Below are 22,717 nucleotides of genomic sequence, written 5' to 3' on the forward strand. Positions count from 1 at the left end.
AGTTTCCTCAATTTTCGATGACGAATTTCTGCTTGGTCAACACAGAAGAGGAAGGTCACCTCATACACATACAATGTTAAAAGTCTTTTATTTATGTTTGGTCAGTACAGGAAAAGAGTATTATGCCTTGAACAGGGAACATTTCCTAGAAACTGCTTACATACAGACAACTTGTAAAACATTTGTTTTCACCAGCAGGGATAGGGGAGGGAAGTTTAAAAAAAAAAAAAAAAAAAAGGAGAGACAGACCTAAAGATGTACACATTTGTTAAAAACTACACACAAAGCAACCCCGAGTGATGTAGATAAAGCAGAGCACACCAATTTCTCTGAAGCATGAAAACGATGATGTTCCTCATGAAGAGTGCAGTAATGTAGGTCATAAGGTATATAGACAATCCCATAGCCACCACCACTGGATATACAAAATATTTTACAGGCTTGGACAGAGTTGAAAACTTTTGTTAAATCATAAAAAAATAACTCAAATCTACATTTTTTTTTTTTTAAGAAAATTTAACGAAGTTAAAATTTAAACTGTGGCAACGGAATCACATGGGCAAGGGAAGAGAAACAAAGTTTCATTTTATACTTCAACACTAGTCCCAACACATCTGAACAGCATCCTCAGTCAACTTAACAAAACTGCAGATGCACATTTAAGTATACACACATCATATAAAATGGCTGAATATAAATGACATTACGAAACAGTACTCTGTGCATTGACAGTCGAGTCCAAACCATTGTGGGCATGGCGAGAATTTGCAGTTCTGTTACCTTTCCCACTCACTGACTTCTCCTCTTGAGGATCGTGGTTGGAATCAGTATCGTTTGAGTGGTGTGCAAGTGAATTGTCACTGCCAGTCGGAGAGTCGACACTCTCATAACCAGCACTCAATGGGTTTGCATAGCTAACCCCCCCTCTGCTTGATCTCTCTTCTGAGTGGTTGGAAAGTTTATTCCCATTGCCTGGTGAGGAAGGAAAATCTTCCTCAGTGCTACTGACTTCTCTATAAACACCCGACACCGAAGTCCTCTGTAGCTGGCCACTATTGCTTGGTCCATTGGCCACTCGAGCATCAGCCTGACCAGACTGCTCAGTAGTCCTGCTGGTGCCAGGTGCAGAGGATTGCTGTTGGGCTTGCTGGGCAAGCTGCTGGCGGGTTTCCTTTAGCTGCTGCTGCAGGACCAATATTGTGCTCTGCATTCCCTCCACCTCTTCATCCAACTGAATAATAAAATCATTCAGCTCTGATTCACAAACAAAAACAAAAAGTTAGTTCAAACAATGAGTTTAGTTATGAAATACTATAGTATATATCTCTCTCTCTCTCTCTCAAAAAGCACCCTTAAAAATCAAAGCAATTAACAAGATGTAACCAAAGAATCAAATGTTACATTTAGACAAACTGCCTATAAAGAAATAATCATCGTACCATCTTGACTGCTTTTAAGCTCCTCACTGTACTTCTTCTGTAAAGCCAGCTCTGCCTCTAACTGAGCGATTCTTCCCTGGGAAAGCTGCCTCCCCAATTCTTGGTTTTCCTGTATAAGCATCCGACATTTGGCCATCAACTTTTTGCCCGTTTGGCTGCAAAGGAAAGGAACCTACTATCACAGAATGAATATATTCTGAGTGTGGTAGATGCGTGATTATTTAAATTAATGGTCCTCCTGTAAGCCCTTCTTCTCAACCAGCAAAACACACACCCTTTTTAAGTAAAACATAAATCAGAGTTAGCTACTGAAACCCCCACATCAGTGTGCAGACAGACAAGCAAGCATTAAACACTTACCATGCTTGTACTGAATATGACCAGAGATAAACAGAAAAGGTAAAACCAGCTAGAGAAAATATGCCATGTACCACAATTGTGAAAGTCGATTTGAACGATTTCATATTTTTTAGGTGCTACTGTTGGCTACAGTAAATTTAACTGCTTAAATTCTTCAGTCACATACATTTGTTTAGGTATCCATTATAAACCAGCTATTAACAACCTGGAAACGTTAACCATGCTATAAAAAATAAAATAGCATTAAAATATACATCCCGAAATATAGAACTGTCATTTTGCATTTGCTTTATAACATGCAGAAAGGCAACCGTTATGATGGATACCTAAACAGAGGTGTTACCAACAGTTCTTTAAAAAAATCAGGGTTTATGTTTGGGGACCAGATTTCATATACACAATTCAAAGGAAAAAAAAAAAACTAGATTTCTCTAAAACAAAAGAGTTTCTTCAGCTTGTATGAATTGCAATTCAAAAAGGAGATCTATTGTACTGACTATAGATACTAAAGTGTTTGACACCGATAATACTGAATAATGACGTCAAATATTCCACCATGCTGAAGTCAAATAATGAGTACCAATACCTTCCCCCAACCATACTTACCAAACCAATGCAAATTTAGATTACCAATACCTTAATCCTTCAGAATTTCTTATTTTAGAAATTAATCAGACATGTTCTACACAACACATTGAGATATTTTAGTATACATTTTCATCTTATGTTAATGTTTAAATGAAATCAGTTTTGATTTTCTATAGATCTCAAAGCAACCTCAAAAAATTGTACCATTATTCTGAAAAGTTAAAAATATTACATTTAACCACAAAGATAAAACATTAATATCAAGTTAAGAGAAGTGGCTTGAAAGGCACTCAGTGCCATGTCCAGTCATTTTTGGTTCATTGCAACCTCAATATGGCTTCAGTTTAGAGGAAGTTGGGTCTAGGAATATCCACCAAGGCTAGGTGAAGTGATCAAGATATCCAGCATGGTGCAGTGCTCTGAACAAATCACCACTTCGTCCACACTAAAAATTCAACTAAATGCTAGAACTTAATAGTGGTGGTAATTTTAAAAAATGTGGGTGTGATTGAATAAGCATAATTAGGTAAAACAATGTCACTAATTAAAAATGAACATCTCATTATAAAATTAATTAAGTATACTACTACAATAAAGCAAAACAAAATTGATACAGCGCACACTTTGTTTTAACAAAGACACTGCAACAGAATGTAACAAACTAAATGTACAGGTAACCCTGTTTTAAAGGTCCCTAAAAACCTCAACAAATTCACCCCTTCCCCCAAAAAAAAAACAATAAAGCCTCATTGGACTTTTTAAACCTGAAAACCACTAAGAGAATCAATATACAATCTACCGAGAAGAAGTCTCCCTCCCTCACAGTATAAACAAGACATGAAAACATGAAAGGCAGGATTGAAAAGGAATACACTAAATCCAGTAAATCACTTGCATTTCAAGGTACCAAAAATATGCATTTTCATGTGTAACACAAGGCATTTAACTTGGCACACCATTGCCTTTGTAAGCATTTCTCCCCTCTTCTGTTTTCAATGTCTTGAGTGCTAAAATTGAGCAACATTTCCAGTACTGAACACAAATACACATTTTTGCATACCATCCCTTCTCCCATTCAAAGAAGTGTATATATATATATATGTATATACTCTCATGGATAAAGAAAAAAGATCACATAAATTACTGCTTAATTATAGTAGGCTTGTTTACAGCAAACACCCTCTGTCAAAACTTTTTGTAGTGCAATGAGATCAATTTCACCAAGGCCCAACAATGTCTCATACAGGCAAAACTTAAAATACTGCAATTTTAAAAAGGGAAAAAAAAAAATAAAAATCTAACCATTGATTGCTGGCCACAAACGCAAAAATAGTCACTTCTTTAGGCTCTTGACAACCAAGAAGGAAGCCTAGAGTCTTTTTACAAAACTGACTTCCAGGGTCTTTAGAGTTACTAGCGCAGCATTTAGAGCGCTGAATATTCCACTGTTAACATTTTAATGGAATATTTTATGTCAATTGTCAAATAATCTAGCTTCTTTGCTCCATAATCAGTCTACCAATAAAGCATGCCACAGAATTGAAGCTTTAGCTCCTCCCTTAATTTTCTCCACACACCATGTGTCAAGTGTCTAAAAACCATTCTAGGAAGGGAAGAAATCTGTTGAATGTAACCACCTCTTCAGGACAGTTGGATTCCTTTTGACCTCTGAAGCAAGGGGAGAGAAAGCTGAAAACACAAGTTTCATCTGACAAAATTAGGTATTATAAGCTGGACAGTAAAAAACATGGTCTTTTTTGGAAATAAGGGACTTAAAGTCTGAGTCTTGCCGAGGACAGTATTTTTTTGCCATCCCACCATAGCATTCTTGCAGTGGGAGTGTCGGGAAAGTCTTGACCGGGGGTATTTTGGTTTGTTTACCTATCAGGTGTAAATTTCCAGGCACTGAGTTCATTTTGGGCTTGCTCCAGTTTGTCTTTAGTCTGTTCCAGTTCACTCTTCATTTTAAGGAAAAACAAGTTGATGGCAGGGTCCACCATAGTAGATCTCAGCTGAGCTGCACTGGGCTGCTGGACTTGCTTGAGGTACTGAATCTGGTTCTGTATAAAATTGAAGAGGGGAGGGAAAGGTCATAAATTAAGATATTACTTTAAAGGCATGAACAGATATGAGCAGATCAAGCTGCTGCCTAACAGTGCTCAGCAATTTTTTTTTATTATGAGAAGTGATGAGACTGGAGCAATTTAAGTAACCCTATGCAAAATTACAAAAGCAAACTTTCTTTGAAATTAATCATATTGCATAATTAATGAAAATAATTTCACACTGAGCATGCGAGAGGAGAACACATCATAATTTGTAATTGAAACGTATCCTTGTTTATTATGTTGCTTGGTACCGAAACCTTTTTAAAGATGGAGCTCCAACAGTACACGCAATCACAGTGCCTTTTTGCCAGTTCCAAAAGTTGAACTAAAGTACACTTATGCAAGAATTAAGAACCCAGCCATGTTTTACAACATAGGACTTTCAGTCAGTCAGACATTGTCCAACCCGCTATATTCTATCTAGAGGATCACGAGCGCAAGGCAGGAAACAAATCCCGGACAGGGCGCACAAACACACACTAGGGACAACTTAGGATTGCCAGTGCACCTAACCTGCATAGTACTGCATTGACTTAGATTATTTTATAAGCATTTTGACATTTAAATGATCAAAGTCAAATCAAAAAGGAATTTGCAACACATGGATAAATATCCCATAATATTTATTAAGAATTTAAGGTAGAAGAAAGAAAAAAAAAAAAAGATTTCCCGTCATAAACCATGTAAATCATACAAATTAATGCAACACAAGCTTATTTTACACATAAACCCAAAAACATTTCTAAGTCACCTATTCCATTATTTTATTTCTGTTGGCCCAATTTTGTTAACAAGTGGGTAGTTCTACCTCAATGTTTTTTTGTAACGATTTTTTTTAAACCAATGGAAGAAATTCCAAAATATATGTAAGGTACAAGATAATAAAAACTGAACAAGATACTGTATATGCTAAGACACAATCATGGAAAATGTGCGGACTATAAGTGAATAAAATGAAAGACCGACAACAAAAAAAGTATTCAAAGATCAATTCTTCTTAATTCCTCTGGTTTCCCCATTGAACAAAACCAACCAAGCTCAACTTGACTAATATTTGCCTTTCAAACCACCACCGACAGTTATACAAAGAGAAACCAAAGAAAATGTTAATCTATTTTGTCTGAAAACGGCCTAAACAGAGGCCATCAGAAACAGCCTTCGAATAAAGACTACCAAAGACATTTATCAAACTTAATTTTCATCAGTGTGACAAGTTTGAGCGTAAACATTTCAATTTTCAAAAGAATCTTTCTACAGAAACAGTTATGGACAAATAAAAGCGTTTAATTAATATCCTTATATGTACCAAACAAAACATATTGCATTCCACTGCTTCTACCCTCGACAATACCTGGCATTTCAACATACATGGATCAAAAGACATAAAGCTAATGTTTATTGTTGCATACTTAAACCTTTTTTTAAATTATACTTGTTTTTCCTACATTTACAAAAACTCTGTGTTGCCTCCATTCTCTTGGTGCTCCAAGCATGTGCTTATTTTGATAATGGTTAATGCGTGGCTACCTTATTGTCACAAAATGTGGAAATTTACAAGCAAACATTTAATCACATCAAAAATTTCCTGTTGGCAGTACAGAGTAATTGTCATCAATTCTGTGGTAGTTTATTTCCTTATTGTTTACATCACTAAAGAAGGCAGGATTGAAAATGAATAAACTCAATCCAGTAAATCTCTTGCATGTCAAGATACCAAAAAAATATATTTTTCATCTGTAACACAGGGCATATAACTTGGCACACCCTTGCCTCTGTAAGCATTTCTCCCCTCTGCTGTTTTCAATGTCTTGAATACTACAATTGAGCAACATTTCCAGAACTGAACACAAATTTTTGCATACCATCCCTTCACCCACTCCAAGAAGTGCATATATATGTATATACTCTCATGGCTAAAGAAAAAATTTAAAAAATACCACAAATTACAGCTTAATTAAAGTAGGCTTGTTTAAAGCAAACACCCTCTGTCAAAACATTTTGTAGTGCAAGAAATCAACTTCATGAAGTCCCAACAATGCCACATACAGGCAAAAGGGAAAAAACAGAAAGAAACTAACCATTGATTGCTGGCCACAAATGTAAAAATAGTCACTTATTGTTAGCTGCTTGTTTACCATTTGTAAAATGCATACATGAACATTCTATAGAAAGTTCTTTGATGGTATGATAACCACACAAGTTTGAACTGACCTCTTCAAAAACAAACCAGGTTTTGATAAGAAAAAAAATTAATGTTTCATCATGACATACAGCATACAGAATAAAATGTAACAATCTGGGGTGAAGTGGAAGGAGCAGTACAAAGACACAATCAGCTGTTTAACAGGCCTCGAAAAAAAGGACCCTCATCAACTCCCCTGTTAGGCTGGGTTGCCACCATTCTTCCTTTTCAAGGTGGACTGCTGTCCTTATAAGTCATTGCATCACACCAGACACCACCTTTCCTTTGCCAAGTCATTGTTAGACTTGCCATGCTCACTCAAACCCCCTTTTAAGCTCTTTCAGGGAGCATGGCTTTGCCCTGTAAGTAATTAAATACATGGCTGCTAATTAGCGATAATCGGTTATAAAAAGCTCTGCGACTACACTTATGTTTAAGATCCATTACGAGCCAATTTGCAATCTCCACTCACAATCTGTCTCACTAAACCTCTCACATCAGTACCTTAGCATCAGTCTGGAACAGATTTGCATTCCACAAACCCTTATGTGATATGAAAAACAAAGGAGGTCCTCAGCAGTGACAACATATTTTAAATACCAATAACTGATCCCTATTACAAAAAAGGGAACAAAAGCAGGGAACTACATCAAAAGCAGGTTTGTATCCACAAACCTCAACAAAAGACACTGATTGTATAGCATGGAATTGCTACACATTCTTTCATATAAATACTGGCAAAGATTGGTCACATATTTCCAATGTCAAACTGTATACCAAGAGAAAAAAGTTGGACAGTCAATCACAAGACCAAGTTTCTGGACTTAATCTGGCAACTTAAAATCTATTTCAAAATAGGGATTAGGGGCTTATAAAGAGCTAACATGGTCAACACCGTGCATCTGAAATGTCTGCTAGAATGACAGGAAGCTGCACTACTTATATGCTGACAGATGTTAACTCCTTCTAGAAGTGATTGATAAACTACTGGATGAAAATTTCTTGGTGTGCATTTTGAAAAATCTATTTTTCTGCTATGCTAAAAAGCAGAGAACTTCTGAACACATTTATTTGTAATAACATGTTCTCACACAGAAAAGAAATGAGAATAGTGATTTTTCTGTTGGTGTTTCACCCTATTAAAGGCAGTGCCTTATTGTATGGACTTTTATGTGGACTCTGTGTAATAAATGCACCTCCCCTTTAAAAACTTTTACCCAGAGTGCTGCAGAGATCAGCCCAATTGGTGAAAATGAAGCTATTGGCAAGGAAAAGCCATGCCTTGTGACATGTTTGCTTTGAAATGGTAAGAATGCTTGACTGAATAAAACAATCAGTACTTTCAAATTAATTTGAGCAGCAGACCACTGACAAACATGTAGAGGAATAAGAGTTGTGACTGTGTATATAATCAGCAAGTTAGTATGTTAAAAATCAGCATGTTACAAAATGTTTATTACACACACACACACACACAATACTGGTTTATACCATATTTAATTTTGGCCTTGCTGCAAACTCCCAATTCTAACTTTAAATCTACAGGTAGGATTAATATGGGAAGGTCAGTGAACCATTTCCTACTTAAACCAAATTTGTGAAACAAAACATGCTGGCTATTAACATTCCCTTCCTTAAATTGGTAGACTACCAGTACAACTTTAAACAGAAAAAACAAAATGGGTGCAAGAAACTCCATTAAGGCCTATAATGGGTAAAGAACGACGAACAAGGACACCAACAATAACTATGTATGATGAAAGCTGATTCTTGTTACCCCATATGTCTAGAATCTGAGAAATGATCTGAAACTTTCCCATACTATAGACAAACAAAATCTTCAGCCTGTATGAAAGCATGCCTTCCTTCTAGTTTCTCTGCTTGTTGCTTAACAAGAATGTCACTATTAATGTACAACTTATAAAAGGCATCAGTGTGTGAATAATTACTGTACTGATGAGTATTCATTAACCACTGGAGCATATAAAATGAGGCGAACAGGAGTTTGACAATCCACTGTATCTGAGTTTATTGTAACAATTTAATTCAGGTGTGCATATTTGATTTAAAGGCTCGATATGTATTATGACAAGGATGTATGGGTAGAGGGGCCGAGGCTTAGGTGCCAGTTGTTTTCTCTTCATTTTCTAAACATCTTTGATCATCAAATCACCTAAACATTTACATGGTTTTTATTCACATCCCCAGTAGGAAAACACATTCCTCAGAAACATGCCAAACATTGACATGGGAAAGTATGAGGCAATGTTATTCTTTTTTTGGTATTAACTTGACCTGAAAATTGACTGGAAAATTCCTGAAATAGCTTTCACGTATGGATACTGCATACCGTAATCTGTTCAGTTAACCAATAAAAGGTGTCCTTTTGCTTCACTTCATTACATCCATAATGGATGACACAGTACATCACTCACCCTGCTACTCCGAGTAGTACTAACCCTAACAAATTAACTTAATGTCACTGCTAAAACAAAATTAAAAAAAAATTCATTCATTACTGTATACATAGTCAACATGTATTCTCAAACAGGTGTGTTCACTGGGTCTCCATGTTGCAAGGCTCATACATACAAACAAACTAACAGCATAGTAACAGATTTCTATTACTCAAAACATTATCTCTGAGATGATACTCACTTCAAAGTGTTGACTTTCTGCTAATTTTACTAACAACTTACCAGCCATATTAATACTAGCATCTTGAAAAAACATTGCTTAATCTATGGTAGAGTGGGGCAGTATCAAAGGGTGGTCCATCCAAAATGCGTCAGGTAGTGATGAACTGAATGCTGAACATCCAAGTCTAAATCACTTTGGAGCATCCAACCTACAAAGCAAGCCAACTGCCTTAACTGCTTGTCCCAATATGGATAAGCAGGTCACAGAAAAGGCTTAACACTATCATATAAGTCATTTGATAAAGCCAGATAATTATAGTAGACAGATCAGATTTCAAGTAGAGCTTGCTTGATCAGGCACTGAAATGAAAGCTCACTTTTACTCAAATTAAGCTGTGAGCTAATGGTGCAGGTATTTTCATTGAAACCAAACCAAGTCAAATCACTTTAGTTAACACAAAATGCCCCTCAATGCGTAGGTATTACTAGGTAGAATGTGCAAATAAGGAATATTAAACAGGACTTACAATATCCAAGTGAAATTAGCCTTTTACAAGATAGACACTTGTAGTCAAATGTTAGCAATAACTAACCAAGTTAAAGGACTGGCATTTAGGTGGCTGTTGTACCTATCAAGAGGTGGACAGGTTATATTAGTCTCTGGATTGGGGGAAAACACACAGCTAAGACAATAATCAAATGAGACCATTTCTGATAACTCTCACACTTACATGGACGACATGGTGGCACAGTGGTAACAATGCTGCCTCTTAGTAAAGAGACCAGGGTTTTTGTCCTGGGTCCTCCCACAAGGAGTCTGCTTTCTCTCCCAGTATCTGCGCGTTTCCCCCTCAGGGTACTCTGGTCTCCTTAAAAAGTTGTGCAGTTTAAGTGAATTGGAGACACTAAATTGGCCCTTTTGTGTGTGTGGTCGCTCAGTCCAGGGTTTGTTCCTGCCTTGAGCCTTAAGCTAGCCAAGGTAGGCTCCAGCACCATTCACAACCCAGGACTTCATTAGGCAGACTTCAAAATGACATGCCATACTTCCATGCATATATGAATTTGACTGTGGAGTTGCCACATGACAAAATTGTTTTTTTAAATGTACATATAAACGGTAAAGTATGTGTAATAGCATTCAATCCAGAGGTGACTTACACTTTCTTGCGTTTCTTGCCCATTCCCAGAAAAAAGACAAATGAGTCTAGACATGTATTCCCTTGTTAGTGTCAATTGCCTTGATTATGTATTTAGTCAGAGCTGGAGACATCAGTAGGTACATGCATGGGAACCACAGCCAGGCCTGCTGCACAAGTACATAATGAGCAATACTCTTAAAAAAGTAATCCATTACAAAGCCACATTTTACACTCAAGATACTTACTTAATGTGTCTGTTATAGACACTACAGAATATAGTTACACACACACACAACATACATTAATGAATGTTCACACACTTTCAGTCCCTGCAATCCACTATATTGGCAAATTCCACTTTAAGACAACAATTCTTTATATGCTGCAGCATTCCTGACCTATATGCAATGTACCTACCTTTTCTGTGCACTGTTTTGTGTACTGCATCTCAATTATCAGCTGCTTGATTTATTTAATTTTTTAAAAAACAAAGCGCACAGAATCCTGGCTAGAAATAGAAAGAGCAACTGAAGATGTCAGGCTTGAGCTAAGACACTACAAACTGTCACACACACAATCTCTCTCTCTCTCTCTTCCTACTTGGGAGGCTATGTTTTCCAGTTTAATTAAACAAAAAGTGGTAAAAGATGTACTGAAAATATGCTGTAAGCTAAACTTAAGACTTAAAATATTTTAATAAAATTTGACATGAACAAGCTATTCATCCTAACAAGCTCAACTGTATTCACCCACTTTCTCCAAAATATTCATCATGCCGAAGTTTGGGGGGGTTTCTACTTATCAATTAAAATGACACTACAAGTCAAGTTAATAAAGATGTGTTCCAAGATTCACCAAGGCATTTGAGTGACAAAACATCCAAGAAAAGCAAGTCACTGTACTATAATACAAACATTTGCTGGAAAATAAGACTATTTCTAAACAAGCCTCAGTTGTTAATGGACTAAAAGCACACAAACCTCAAAATCTGCAGGACTAAAAAGTGCATTAAAGTCATCTGAAAAGCAGAAGCTAAGGATATCAGAAAACATCTCTTACCTAACTAAACTTCTTGTTGATTTGTATTCATTGGTATTCTCACATATTATCAATTGCAGCTCTTAAGATAAAGGCAGACCAGTGACTTTAAAGTAGAGCAATCATTACTATGCATTTGTTTAAAGAAATGTCAGCAGAGGTTAGTTTAGGAGATAAAAAGCTTTTCACAAGTAATATGCCTTGTAGTAAATAACCCATCTTGGTGAAAGCACAGTAAAAATGTTGGATATGGTCTACAACATCAAAGAGGAAATGTATTTTGTAGCCTTGTCATGCATTATTCTAGGGAGAGAGGAAAAAAAAAGTTAAAGAACCTGAAAGCACACCTGGGCGTGCATATGTAAAGCAGAATTAGTCAAGAGCTTTGATTTTGCATTAACCGAAACTGCTTACTGCTAGATTTGTTGCATCCACAAAAGACACACTAGTCTGACTGTTGTAGATTTAGTTATAGTCTCACCTGACTATTATACAATCCTTTTTCTTAATGCTAACAAACACCTACTTAATATGTAGAAAACTATGCACAACTGATAGAAGATACTCATATGAAGATGGTTACTAAATTCAGCAACATGTGGAAAAAGATATCTACATTTGGGGGTAATAGGCTACACTTCCCAAAAAGATGGAAACATTTAATGCAATCTACACACCAACTAATAAGAGCTATACAAGTTATACTTACAGTACACTCCTGCATTTCCTGCTCCTTTGTGGCAAGCCGCATGACAAGGATATTCTCCCTTCTTGCAGACTCCTGCTGCTGCTGTTTAAGTTTCTCTTCAGACTCCTTCAAACCAGTGACATCATTTGCTGATAACAAAAAAGACAGGCCAAAATAAAAAAACATTTACACCCATTATCATTTGACAGGCCAAAATAAAAAAACATTTACACCCATTATCATTTGAGTAATTGAAACTAACACTTAATATAAGAAATACCCCAAAAAACACACCATTAAGCACAGAAATTATTCAGAATACTTCCATTCACAACTGTTTAATCTTGCCTTTTTAACGCAAAGCTGGTCAATAAGATACTTTCACGTTATCAGATATTCTGTTTTGAGATAGTTTTTTTTTTTAAGCTGAAGATTGTATCATGAAAAGCAAAACACACACTCTTATGCAGTAATGACTAATGAAACATGTTTATCAAATACAGCTTTCATGTACCATGCAAAATCTTAAAATGCATGAATACTACTATATATCAAACAAATTTCAGACGAACTATTTCAGATCAAGGTCTACCAGATTAAATGGAGGGAATGGTGGCTTTGTGATGTCTGCCAGATGTTATGCTGATGCCAGCCATATGAGCTGTGTTGCATACTGAACACAATGTCAAAAGTCAAGATCATAAAATGACTCCATATTGTCCATTTTTCTATATATGACAGTAACACTCTTCTTGCATAATTCTTATATTGTTGCTTGTTTTGCTACCGTCCAGTGAAATAAATTGTATGCCCTTGTACATGTTAAACATACCATAGAAATAAATTCATACAAAAGCAATTGTTCATTTTATTTGAAGTACTAGTGTGACATGATGTCACTCACTGACAATATGACACATACCATGCTTCCAGAAAGCAGTCATACTGTGTGACATGCACAACGGCTGGTTACTTTTTCATTCACCAATCAGCCACAACATTAAAACCACTGACTGTTACAATGGCACCTGTCAAGGGGCTGGATATACAGTATCTGAGCAGCAAGTGAACAGTCAGTTCTTCAAGGCCATATATTGGAAGCAAGAAAAATTGGCAAGGACCAAACTGTGATGGCTAGATGACTGGGTCAGAGCTTCTCTAAAATGGTAGATTTTGTGAGGTGCTCCTAGTATGTAGTGGTTAATAGCTGCCAAAAGTGGTCCAAGGAAAAATAAACGTTGACCTGGCAACAGGGTCAAGACTTACTAATTCAAGAGGAGAGTGAAAGCTAACTTGTGTAGTCCAATCTTACAGAAGAGCTACTGTAGCACATATTTCTGAAAAACTTAATGCTGGCCATCACAAGATGTCAAAACGCAAAGAGCATCACAGCTTGCTGTGTTTGAGGCTGCCTAGCTGCAGACTTGTCAAAAGTGCCAATGCAGTCCCCTGTGCAAAGCTGAAAGCGCCTATAAAGTTTCAGAACTGGACCATGGAGCAATTGAAGGTGGCCTGGAATGATGAACTTTATTTTTTAGATCATGTGGAAAAGCCGAGTGGGTGGGTGTGCATGCTGTTAACATGGTGAAGAGATATCCAACAGGATGCACTATAGGAAGAAGACAAGCCAGCAGAGGCAGTTCGAGACTCTGGCCAATGTGCCCTGCCACACTGCAAAAACGGTTTAGGAATGGTTTGAGGAACAAAAGTTCAAGGTGTTGACTTGGCCTCTAAATCCCCAACATCCTAATTCAACTGAGCAACTGTGGGATATGCTGAAAACAACTCCAATCCATGGGGGCCCCCAACTCAAAACTTACAGGATGTAAAGGATCTCCTGCCAACATCTTGGTACCAGATACCACAGAACACGTTCAGAGGTTTTGTGGAGTCAATTCCTCAATAAGTCAGAGCAGTTCGGGAGGCAAAAGGAAAACCTACATATTAGGAAGGCGGTTTTAAGGTTGTGGCTTACTGGTGTATATATATAACATTTGAACTGCTCTTGTAAACAGAAAGAATGGCATCCATACTCATCTTAGACTAGAAAATTGTAAAATGGGAGGTTTCCATAAGAGTGCAAAAGATGAAGCATCTGGAATCCTTTGCATACACCATTAGAATATGTGAGTGCAAACTTATTTAAGATGCCAGTCCCTACTATTTATAGCTTCCACTCCTTTGGCATACATTGTGAGCATCAACCATGAGGCCTCACGACTTCTACCTGTACAAAACACTACCACTGACAACTTATGAATGTTTCAGTTTTACACTATAACTGTAACCTTTCAAGTTATCTTGAAAGAACAGCAGGATTATCTCTATTAACTTAATGCAATGCCTATAGATCATGTGGAAAGCTGTGTGTGTATGCTGTTAACATGGGGATGAGATATCCACCACCACAACAGCATTCAAGCCCAGCACACCACTTAAAAGGCTACTTTAGGATGCAGGACAGAAAACTTAACACAAATGCTTGACACTCAGTAAAAATTAAAATCTTATCAAATAAATTGGGAGGAGAATAAATAAAAACCATCTGAATAATTAATGAAGTGAAAATGTGGTGACAAGAGTGTGTATCTTACATAATCATCAACATTAACAGGCAAGTCCAGGTCCTTTAGCCATACAGTGTATACACACACACAGATTTCTAAAAAGACATATACACGATTAGCTAGGTAATTAAGCTTAGGTCATATTCAGCATAACGGGTAGAAATGTTCAGACAGGTAGTTCTATGTAGCAGCAACTGTAAGTTGACAACTTAACTATGAGAAGCAACTTAAATACTATTTAATTGGAATCAATCAATCTATGATGATTACTATGCTTGCTCAGTTGGAAACAATCCCCAGTACAACAGACATGAAGAAAAAATGTTTTACATTAAAAAATTGTCTTGGTGAAATAGGTCTGCTAAGCTCCATTTACATTATAGAAGACATAATGCACTCTATAGTCCTGAGTCATTTCAATTCAAGAAGTCCTAAAACAGAAGTCAGTAGGATTGCACAGGCAGCAAATGAACATTTTTAGTGAAGTCATTCTATTATTCACCCAGTTAAGGTACTCCAATCAAAAAACACTAGGGAAAAAATATCACTACCGCAGAGAAAAAAGAAAAAACAACTGTGTTAAAGACATGTGGAAACAGAGCAATAGAATCTAACAAGACCATAATCAAATAAAAACTACACGCCACCAGTCTCCTATGAAATGACAAGCACAAGGAAATGCAGATACAAAATGAAAATAGTTTACAAATCATTTGCACCGAGTAAGAGAAATGAACTACACCAAAGTACTGGCTTACTGCACAAAACACATTGCTTTAAAAGCTGCTTTTCACAACATTCACCACTATTTATTTATTTTTAACTATTCACACCAACTGTAAAGAAGTGCTATGTCAGTTTGCCTCTAATGTATAGTTAAGTGTTTTAGGGACTTCAGGCTTCACTATCCTGAGAAAGACAGGCCCAAATATCAGTAAAGTTCATGAAAAGTTGCAACAATGGTTCTCTTGTAACAACTTAAATCTACTGGATATAAAACTGAAGCAAATTACCCATCATGCTGAAAATCATTTACATCTTCAAAGACACAGCAATGAATAAAGAAGGGGAACTTACAGTTCAGCTCTGCATATTTCGCCTCCAGAACCTGAACATATGCTTCATGTTGTTTCCATCTATAATATAAATGGATAACATAAATACCACATTGAAATAAAAATTACTTGCTTGAATTTCAAATCTGACTACTTACCTTAGACACAATTCATCTCTAGAGAGATTCTTCAGGTCATTCTCACTGAGGCGAACCTACGGGAATTGAATGCATTCATTATCAAGAATCAACTCAGCAATAAAAAAAAAAAAAAACTGAAAATATGCGTCTTAATTCATACCTTCTTTGGAAGAGGTTCCTCATTAGTCATCTTGAGCTCTAAAAAAGCACCAGAAAAAGCTAGATGTAAACAAAACTAAAATGCAAATATTCTTACGTACTCTTAAGTAATAAGGCAATAGGTCATTGATGCTAACTATTTAACACTGCAAAACACTAACACAATTAATTTCAACTCTATCAATGTGTTAACTTGGTGATGCTTAGTTAGCCTATTGAAATGTCCACATTCAAAAAGCAAACAGTACGTTTTTAAAACGTACAAATATGTACTGAACCAGTGTTCCACAACAAGTGTCTGAAGAATAGATGTCTTACATAAAGCACCAATGATAAAAAAAAAAAAATACACACAAAATGAAATTATGGCATTAAAACAACTTGAACAAATTGAAAAGCTTATATACCCACTCATTTTTGGTAGAAATCAATCATTTCTTCACAAACAAGGTACAAATGAATTTTCCACACAAAAGTTGTGTTAATGTTAAGCATATTCTGAAAGTTAAAAAAAATAATATCCACTCCTGGTATTTAATAATGGAACGTTATGAGGCACAAGTCATCTGGAAAACATAAGCCTAAAAACTTACTGAATATGTCCATTTTTCAAGCCAAAAAATGTCTGAGCATTGATTCATGTCTGGAGATTAAACAAGACATTGTAAAATAGCTAATAAATGTTATTTTCAAAGCAAACACCACCATTATGATGAAATTCAGCCATTTTAAAAGAAGACCAGCTGTGCACACTGGCTTAGCGTTTGTCTTCTTCATAAAAACCCTTCAACACCAAGGGGCATGGTTTTATCTTGAAAGACAAAAATCATAGTAAACTGTATGTATATGAGAACTCCTACCAGGAAGGCCACTGGTTTTAAACAACTGAACAGAAAATGTATCATTAGCTCAAGAAAAAAATTGTACAAGAAATATACAACAGTGATCATTTTTACATCCCTTTTGTTGTCACAAACATGCCCCTGAAACACAGGAGGCAAGTTCTCTTCTTGCATTGAATACCACAAAGTTTTTTGGGTTTTATTTTCTGGTAGTGCCCAGTTCTAGATAGGTTACATTATAAACGCTAGGACTAACTATATATTTTCTACAATTTATGAAAGAAAAAAAAAAAAAAACTCTTACTTTTACGACACAATTTATATGGCAAATGCATATATACCACGTTTGTAAAGAAATAACTTCAGGTTGTAAAATACCAAACTTTTCCTTTCAGAAAATTCAAGCAAACACTTTGATTCAAGATCTGATGTAGCATGTACATAATTTCTTATTGTAACTTGGGAGTTGTGTAATCATGCAAGTCTGCAAAAGGGCATAGGTTTTGATATGCTAAACAATTTTATTCAGAAAACATTTATTATCTAAAAGCAATTTGTGTGTACAAGGTGCATAGTACAATTGCCTCCACACTTCCACAACTGCAGCAGAGGCTACGCAAGTGACACATGGGGGCAACACAGAACCAAGGAACAGAGAATGGAGCACTAAACACTATCATTCTCTACTGCGATTATGTTTTTTGAGAAAGAAATTTTTTAGCAGTGTAAAAATTACTGTAAACGTACTATAAATAAAAAGCCATGCAGTAATACCGTGCATCAGGCATGTTCATTACTTAATGTTCAATTACCAATACATTTTATGAGAACTTATGTAGAATGTGATTACCCATTACAAAGCAGCTTCAGGCACAATGGGAAGACAAATTCATCCCTCCCTGTGCACATTCACAAATGCTCTCAATGATTCAATGCTAAAAATGAAACTTCTTGGATTTGATAATCCTAATAAAAGCTACATCTTTTAAATCACCATTCAGGTGAAAGATTTAAATATGCAAACCAGTTCAACTATTAGTCATAATTAAATACAGAGGTAATTAGCAAACCCTACACAAATTACACTGATGTGTACCAAACTCCTCCTGCACAAAAATCAGTTTACTTTATAGACTTGCATGTGACGAGTCCATTTCTGAAATTGGCATATATTTTGCAAAATATCAGATTCACTGAAAAAAAAAATGGATGTTTTGGATTTTTTTTTTTAAGTTTTGGTATATGTACTTTTAGTATTCAGAATACTAAATGAAATATTTTGAGATTAAAAATTCCAATCATAAGTTTCAATGTTAATTAAAGTGAAAACAACTCAAAATCAGGTACTTTATATACATTTTTTGATATTAGTGCATTTGTCCCCATTCACGTTCCTTCAAAATAGCCATACATTGATATTTACATGGATACAATTGTCCTGAACTAACAAAGTTGTTGATTAAATACTTTTAAAAAAATATGCATGGCCAAGATGATCAATGCATTGTCTGGCCCAAGTAACAGTAAACAAACAGTAGAAGAACGCACACCTTTCTTTTATTGAGACAGGAAAAGTTAACTTGTTTTACAAATTGAGGGGCTAGATAGAACATAAAAAGAAGAGGCAGAAAATCCTCATTTAAAGATCGTCAAAAAAAAAATGTTCCCCACTTCACATAAAGCTGGGACAGATCAAAAACTTTGTGAAGGCAATGAATGTAAATGGGGGAAAAATTCAAACTCTTCAGGCAGAGGTTCCCTCCCATTAGCAGAAATAAAAGGGGTCTCCCATTGAACCTCAAATCCGGGAACCTTTCATGCTGCACAAAGCTGAATAAAAAGAGCTTGTGAGGCATTTGAAAGCATGTGGCAGAAATTTCTTGGGAATACAAAGATGAAAAACTACAAGAATTGGTTGAGGAGCTTCTCTCTTCCAACAGAGCACTTGGGTGCAACATGTGGGGGAAAAAAAAAAATCGACAGTAAATGCGAGTGTTGGAAATAAATTTTTAAAGATGAGAAAAGGGAAGTGGTCTCTAAAGAAAAAGGAGAGAGGTTTCATCAAGAGATCATTCAAATGGAAAGTGGAGCGAGTCTAAGTTACCAGAGAAATGTTGGTCATTTCACTGGAAACACCTTCAGAGGAATATGAGATGGGGGAAAAAACGTTACAATGAGAATAACTTTTTTTAAACAATAACTAGATTTTAACCAATCATATGTACAATTAATTTAAGTCTAACTAATTTAACATCCTGTTAAGTTTTTTTTTTCCATGTTAAGCCACCTTTCAAAAATTGGGCATGAATGAGCCAATTTTGATGCCAGATTTGAATTCAGCATCCAAGAAATCTATAAAGAACACTTTTTGATGAGAGTGTGATGAGAGTGAGACACACACACACACTTTCCAGGCCTATGCAATCTATAATGAAATTAAACTGTTTAAATTGTGACAGCTCATTCTAAATTATTACACTGGTTTTGAATTCACATCCCTGGTTTAAACTTCTCAATCTTTCACTTTGTCTGACAATCAGTTTACACTTTCACGTATCCCTATAAAAGCACAAGGACCAAGAATCTGTAAAAGATTAAAGTTGTCCAAAAATGAAACACCATTTTATTTTTTTTCCTGAAGAAATAACTGACTGATCTTGAACTTCCCACCTGTAATTAATTCGTGTATTTTCACAACCTATACAAACGTGGCAAAAATTATATATTCTACAGAGTTTTGCAATGGAATAGAAGTGCCTCAGAATAACAAATCAGAACATTTCATGCAGTATTTTTCATGCCAGATACTGAATTCCCCACTTGTGAAAAATGTGTTAAGTTACAAAGGAACAATTTTAAAAATTGTGTTTATACTATGGCTACATCAAATGCATCTCCCAACACCCCAGGACTACCTGATGCACTCGAAATAATGTTGGGAAGCGACGTCAACAAGTAGAACTCTGTTCCCGACGGGGCCTGAGCGGCATGTTTTGACGTAAAATGAAGAAATCCACAGGAACCCATGCAACAGCAGAGAAAAATCTAACTGTACAGATGCACGGGATTGCGGGATGGAGATACAGCAGTTCTTCAATAATTTGTGCCCAACAGGAACTGAAAAATACGGATGCCGACTTTTATTATGTATTTATTTTACTCAATTAAAGCTTGAGCTACGTTACGATTCACAAACTAAACAATTCAGGACGAATCCGCACCTGATTTCATGCCAGAGGGCACGATGTCTCGGGTCTCCGCATCTGGTGCCAGTCGGCAAAACGCGTTCGGGTTCGACGCACGAGACGCTTTCTCTCGATTACACTCAAAATCCCCTCATGCCGTTTTCTCTCTTCCGCATTACCGTTTACCCCAGTCCGTCGTCGAGGAGGACTTACGCAGGATTACTCCCCTCTCTGATGTGTCATTGTGACTGACATTTTAATAAAGTTTCTTCCAATGCCCGAGTATACCTGTCGATTCGCCAATACATGACAGCGACAGTATTAACGAGACAAATCAGCAGCGAGACCTGAAACTGCAATTTGCTTAAATGAAAAACATTAGTAATGGTGTAGTAACACGCGCCCTCGCCCCCGTAATAACGGCACGTTTTATGAAGTGTAAATACGCAAGAGGCCCAACGACGCCGTTATGTGCCCTCATCGGACCCGAAACGGTTACTCCGGTTGGCACGGCGGGCAAAACAAACCAGAAAACGTGCGACGCCGCGTCAAATAGTGCGATAAATGAACAGAGAAACAAACGCACAAGTGGACGGGACCTGCCCTGTCGCCTACCCGGCGCTGTGCTTGCGCTTCCCGCTGAGTTCCTCCTGCCTTCGACGCTATACACGCACACCCATCCGTCGGGTCTGCTCGCTCGGCTCCTGCAGCCTGCTCTAGAAATCCCGTGCGAACGGACGAAAAAGCCGTGCAATGGTCGCGAGGGCCTACACGCACGCAGTCACTCACTCACACACTCGCTCGCTCGCTGACGGTTACCTGCCGTTTTCTTGTGTTTGGAACCTCCTCGCTGCTACAAAATGGCGCTGAAGGAAGAGATGCAGACTCTCCCGCAGCGTTTCGGGACTTACCCGGCCCTTCTCTCCCCTCGCAGCGCACAGAAAAGCTCCCCACCAGGCACCGCACGTTGCTCCGTAGACAGCACAAACAATGGCACACGGAATCCCAGACCTCGGGCTTTCACTGGTGTTATAAAAAACACTCGACCGCCTCTACCACCGCCGCCATGAGTTAGAGGTGGAGATTCCAGCGCAAAGCATCATAAGGGGCGCAACTCGCCTCCTCTGGACGACGAAGGGGCGGGCCGGGAAAGCCTCAACTACAGCCAATGGCGGGCGCGCGAGCGAGCCAGGGCAGAGCGCGGGTCTGTGTCCAGTCGCCTGTCCGTCCCGTCCGTCATCCATCCGATCTCTGAATTGGTGAACCAGTCTTGGACGGGCAAGGAGAGATCCATTTAATGTGATATTTTTTTGAGACGAAAGGGCAGTGACGAAGCGACGGTAAGCAGTGAAGCCCACAGTTTGACTATCCGATTTCTGAATCCTTTTGTGTTTGGCGCTCCTATTTCATACTGGAGTAAGAGTTCAAAATATTAAATACTGGAAAAGAGTTTGGTCACTACCACAACATTTAACTAATAATATATGAGAAAGATCTACAGTATCTGGTCACTATCACAACATTTAAATAATAATATATGAGAAAGATCTACATTATCTATATACAGTACTAACTGTATAATTTAAACATTTTACCCTACTTGAAACTTTTATATACACAGATCAGGCACAACATTAAAACCACTGACAGGTGAAGTAAATAACATTGATTATCTCGTTACAATGACACCTGTAAAGAGGTTGGACATATTAGGCCGCGATTGAACAGTCAGTTATTAAAGGTAATGTGTTGGAAGCTGGAAAAATGGACAAACATGCATAAAGATCTGAGTGACTTAGCAGGACCAAATTCTGAGGGTTAGGCAACTGGCTCATGGCAGATCTTATGTTCCTCATATGCAGGAGTTGTATACTTATCCAAACTGGTCCAAGGAAGGACAACTGGTAAACCAGTGACAGGGTCCTGGGCAGGATCGTCACAACATACATAGATTAGCATGAGGCCCCTAGGCAGCTGCCCAGCATGCCAATGCAGCTGCCAATGCATTAAGATGGCCCTGGGTGCTCCTCATTGATGCGCATGGGGAGTGAGGGGTTAGCCCCTCTGGCCTGATCCCACAGAAGAGCTACGGTAGCATAAATTGTTGAAAAATGTAATGCTGGCCATGAGAGAAAATTGTGAGAACAAACAGTTCATCACAGCTGGCTGCTCATGGGGATGTGTAGCTGCAGACAGGTTTTAGAGTGCCTACGTTATCCCCCATCAACCACCGAAAGGGCCTACCAATGGGTATGTGAGTATCAGAATTGGACCATGGATCAATGGAAGAAGGTGGCCTGGCCTGATCAATCAATTTCCTTTTAGATCATATGGACAGCCAGGTGTGTGTGTGTGCGGTGTGCGGTAGCAGGATGCACTATGGGAAAAAGGCAGTGTGATATTCTGGGCAATGATCCACTGGGAAACCCGGGATCCTAGCATTCATCTGGATGTTACTTTGATACATGCCACTAACGTAAAGATTGTTGCAGACCCCGTAACCCTTTCATGTCAACAGTGTTTTCAAATGGCAGTTGCCTTGTTTAGCAGGGTAATACACCTTGCCACACTGCAAAAATTGACTAAGA

The 22,717-nt window shown here is 37.5% G+C and overlaps 1 protein-coding gene across 3 annotated transcripts; it reads right to left on the reverse strand.

Annotated features, from left to right (window-relative positions):
* Nucleotides 1-495: 495 nt before the first annotated feature.
* On the reverse strand, nt 496-21,245 carry LOC120517038 (WT1 associated protein). Of its 3 annotated transcripts, none has more exons than XM_039739133.1 (8): nt 21,041-21,243; nt 16,104-16,141; nt 15,962-16,017; nt 15,826-15,884; nt 12,203-12,330; nt 4,269-4,447; nt 1,440-1,594; nt 496-1,254 (listed from the first exon to the last, which is right to left on the reverse strand). In XM_039739133.1, exons 2-8 carry the CDS (start codon nt 16,131-16,133, stop codon nt 704-706), a joined length of 1,158 nt encoding a protein of 385 aa, XP_039595067.1. In that variant the 5' UTR covers nt 16,134-16,141; nt 21,041-21,243; the 3' UTR covers nt 496-703. The 3 variants fall into 3 exon arrangements, 2 of the variants coding, with proteins under 2 accessions (XP_039595067.1, XP_039595066.1); XM_039739132.1 differs by having other exon boundaries at nt 20,949-21,243; XR_005630968.1 differs by lacking the exon at nt 496-1,254 and having other exon boundaries at nt 1,490-1,594; nt 3,690-4,447; nt 20,949-21,245.
* Between the last annotated feature and the right edge of the window lie 1,472 nt (nt 21,246-22,717).

The sequence above is a fragment of the Polypterus senegalus genome, chromosome 16 (assembly GCF_016835505.1).
Source record: "Polypterus senegalus isolate Bchr_013 chromosome 16, ASM1683550v1, whole genome shotgun sequence".
Lineage (NCBI taxonomy): Eukaryota > Metazoa > Chordata > Cladistia > Polypteriformes > Polypteridae > Polypterus > Polypterus senegalus.

Bases quoted from the DNA above. Each gene is read 5' to 3' on its own strand.
- LOC120517038 (XM_039739133.1), bottom strand. From the start codon at position 16,133: ATGACTAATGAGGAACCTCTTCCAAAGAAG. The intron at 16,018-16,103 runs GTATGAATTAAG...CAATTCCCGTAG, and splicing joins AGGAACCTCTTCCAAAGAAG to GTTCGCCTCAGTGAGAATGA. The intron at 1,595-4,268 runs GTAAACAAACCA...TTTCCTTTGCAG, and splicing joins TGGAAATTTACACCTGATAG to CCAAACGGGCAAAAAGTTGA.